The following is a 2,401-nucleotide window of genomic DNA, read 5'->3' as shown; positions in this document are numbered from 1 at the left end:
CAACATATCTTTTATTATAATCTTTTAAGGGAAAGAAAAAAAAAAGCAGAAATATTTAATTAGCTGTGAATTTACTGTTTCTGTTCAGGCGTCTTCTTTTTCTCAACAGCGCAGCTGTATTTGCAGCCAGCAGCCAAGGGCAGGACTGATTTCTTGGCTTAACCATCCTTTTCTTTGCCGCACCCCATAAAACCCGCGCAGGAAAAAAAAACCACCTCCCCATGGATGCTCAGAGCCGGGCAGCTAGAGGAAATGCTGAAACAAAAAGGAAACGTGGCACTGGGTGACATGTCCTCCCGCTGAGCGCGGCTGTGCTGGGGCAGCACGAGGATGCCGGGCACGGGGAGCCGGCGGGACTGGGGGCTCCGGTGGGAATAGGGGCCCCGGCGGGACTAGGGGCCCCGGCATCCGGGGCGCTGCTGCAGCAGCCCCTGGCTCAGCTCCCAGAGCGCGGCGGCCGTCTCGGCGCTCTGCGCCTCCGAGGACGGCGGGCAGCGGCAGCAGTTGTTGAAGTACATCCCGCCCAGGCCCTCCAGCTCCGGCGCCGTGGCGCAGTAGACGGTGGTGGCAGCTCCTTGTTGCTGAAATTAAAAAAAAAAAAAAGTAAATATATATATATATATATTTTTTCTCATTGTACTTCTGACTGTGAAGCCATGTGTCTTGTAAAAGCAGCGGGAAAAGCCCTGGAGCTGCCAAGCGATGCTGAAACACAAGGGATGCTGCTAAAGACGCTGCCTTCCTGTCCAGTGGCCACTGATTTGCTCTTTTGCAATCTGCAGCCACAGTCTTGAGGGTTTTTTTTTTTTTTTTTTTAACATTTCTTTTAAATACCTCTTAAAACAAAAAGGAAAGAAAAAAAGAAAATTCAGAACCAAAGTCCTGGTGTCTGTTCTCCGTCTTTACAGCAAAAAGCTTGGCTGGCGTTCAGGGAGGACCCGAATCCCTCTGAGTCCCTCTAGTCCCTTCTGCAAACAGAAAAGCTGAGTGAGATTTAAAAGCAGCACCCAAAACTTGCCTGGTTTTACTTTATGACACTGAAAATACTTCCTGAGTGCTACCACTTCCTAATCTTGATAAGGATATTGCATACTGACATATGCATATATTCATGTATATATAGAGAGATATGTATAGAATATTTGTTTGCCTATTTAAACCTCTTGTACAAAATTAACCTAGGCACTCCAATTAAGACCTATTACGTAAAGTGCAATTGGGATTTGTGCCAAAACTGCCCATATATCCCCGACCAACAATTTTAGTGTGGCGGTTGTCACCAGCACCTTGCAAGAAAGCTTTTCTGCTGCCGGCCCCGGGCGCTGCTCCTATTTTGCAGAGACACAAGGCTTTCCAGAGGGTTTTTTTTTCTTTCTTTTTTATTTTCTCCTTCTGTAACAACCACTTCTCATGTCTTATAGAGCTTTAAGAAATGGAGCGGGTAGATAAGCTTCTGTGGAGCAAGAATTTTGTTTCTTTTCGGTTTTCTTCTTTTTTTTTGTTTCTTGTTTTGTGTGTGTCTTTAATACCTAGTGTACCTATTGAAATGGGAGGAAGGGATTTCTCTGACTTTCTGCAACCAGAACGGGGAGAGCGAGGCCGGGGCTCCTGGCACGTGCAGGTGACGCCGCGCTTCCCGGCCGGGCTCGGGAGCGCATGGCCGGGAGAGCCGCACAAAGGGCAAGGAGCTCGTTTGCTTTGTAAACTGTAATTAAAAATAATAGGTTAGAGCGCCCAGCAAGACACCGCGCACAACACTAATTTGAAACCGATACAGTTTATCTGGCATCTTATGATTATTTATGTACATCGCAGTCCTTTCTATGGCAACTAATTATGAGCTGATAGGAATCAGAATAAAGAGGCTGCCAAGTATGATAGAAAAAGTAAACGAAGAGAAATTAGATGTTGCCACATTAGGATAATTTAATGGGGGAAAGAGAATAGGCTTCAGTCTCTGGTGATTTTCCTTCGGTTCATTTTTTCTGACCTTTCCCGGTCATAACGAAGGAAACTCGGGGTGCTGTGAGAGGGTCACCCTGCAACAGCACAGCCACCCGAAGACCTCTGCTTTGCCTTCTTCTCTTTTGAGGGCAGAAACCAGTCTAAAAAGGCCAAATTTTCCTTAATTGAGGCTTCTCAATTTTGCAGCCACTAAGAAAGGCATATCTGTTTGAAAGATATGCCCCTTTTTTTCTTTTTTTTTTTTTTTTTTCCCAGAAGATGGGATTAAACTGATAATGATGACACCACAGTTTAGAAATAATCTCCCATAACAAGGTAGAGCCTTGGATAAAACCAAAACTATGCTAAGTATTTTGAAAGGCATATATTTATCACCAGACCAAAATATTTTTAAAGTTAGTGTAGTACATATTATTAAACCAGTATCATTTTCTAC

General features: G+C 44.7%; 1 protein-coding gene across 1 annotated transcript in view; it reads right to left on the bottom strand.

Moving 5' to 3' along the window:
- Positions 1 to 357: 357 nt before the first annotated feature.
- Positions 358 to 2,401, bottom strand: part of WWOX (WW domain containing oxidoreductase) — a 409,787-nt gene continuing 407,743 nt past the window's right edge. The window contains exon 9 of the mRNA XM_026036572.1: positions 358 to 581. Within this exon, the coding sequence (XP_025892357.1) occupies positions 393 to 581 (189 nt within the window). The 3' untranslated portion in view covers positions 358 to 392. The remainder of the gene's footprint in view (positions 582 to 2,401) is intronic.

Source organism: Nothoprocta perdicaria, unplaced genomic scaffold, assembly GCF_003342845.1.
Source record: "Nothoprocta perdicaria isolate Ctin4 unplaced genomic scaffold, notPer1 scaffold_18, whole genome shotgun sequence".
Lineage (NCBI taxonomy): Eukaryota > Metazoa > Chordata > Aves > Tinamiformes > Tinamidae > Nothoprocta > Nothoprocta perdicaria.
The sequence above is the reverse complement of the archived record's forward strand: the minus strand, read 5'-3'. Positions and strand labels throughout refer to the sequence as shown.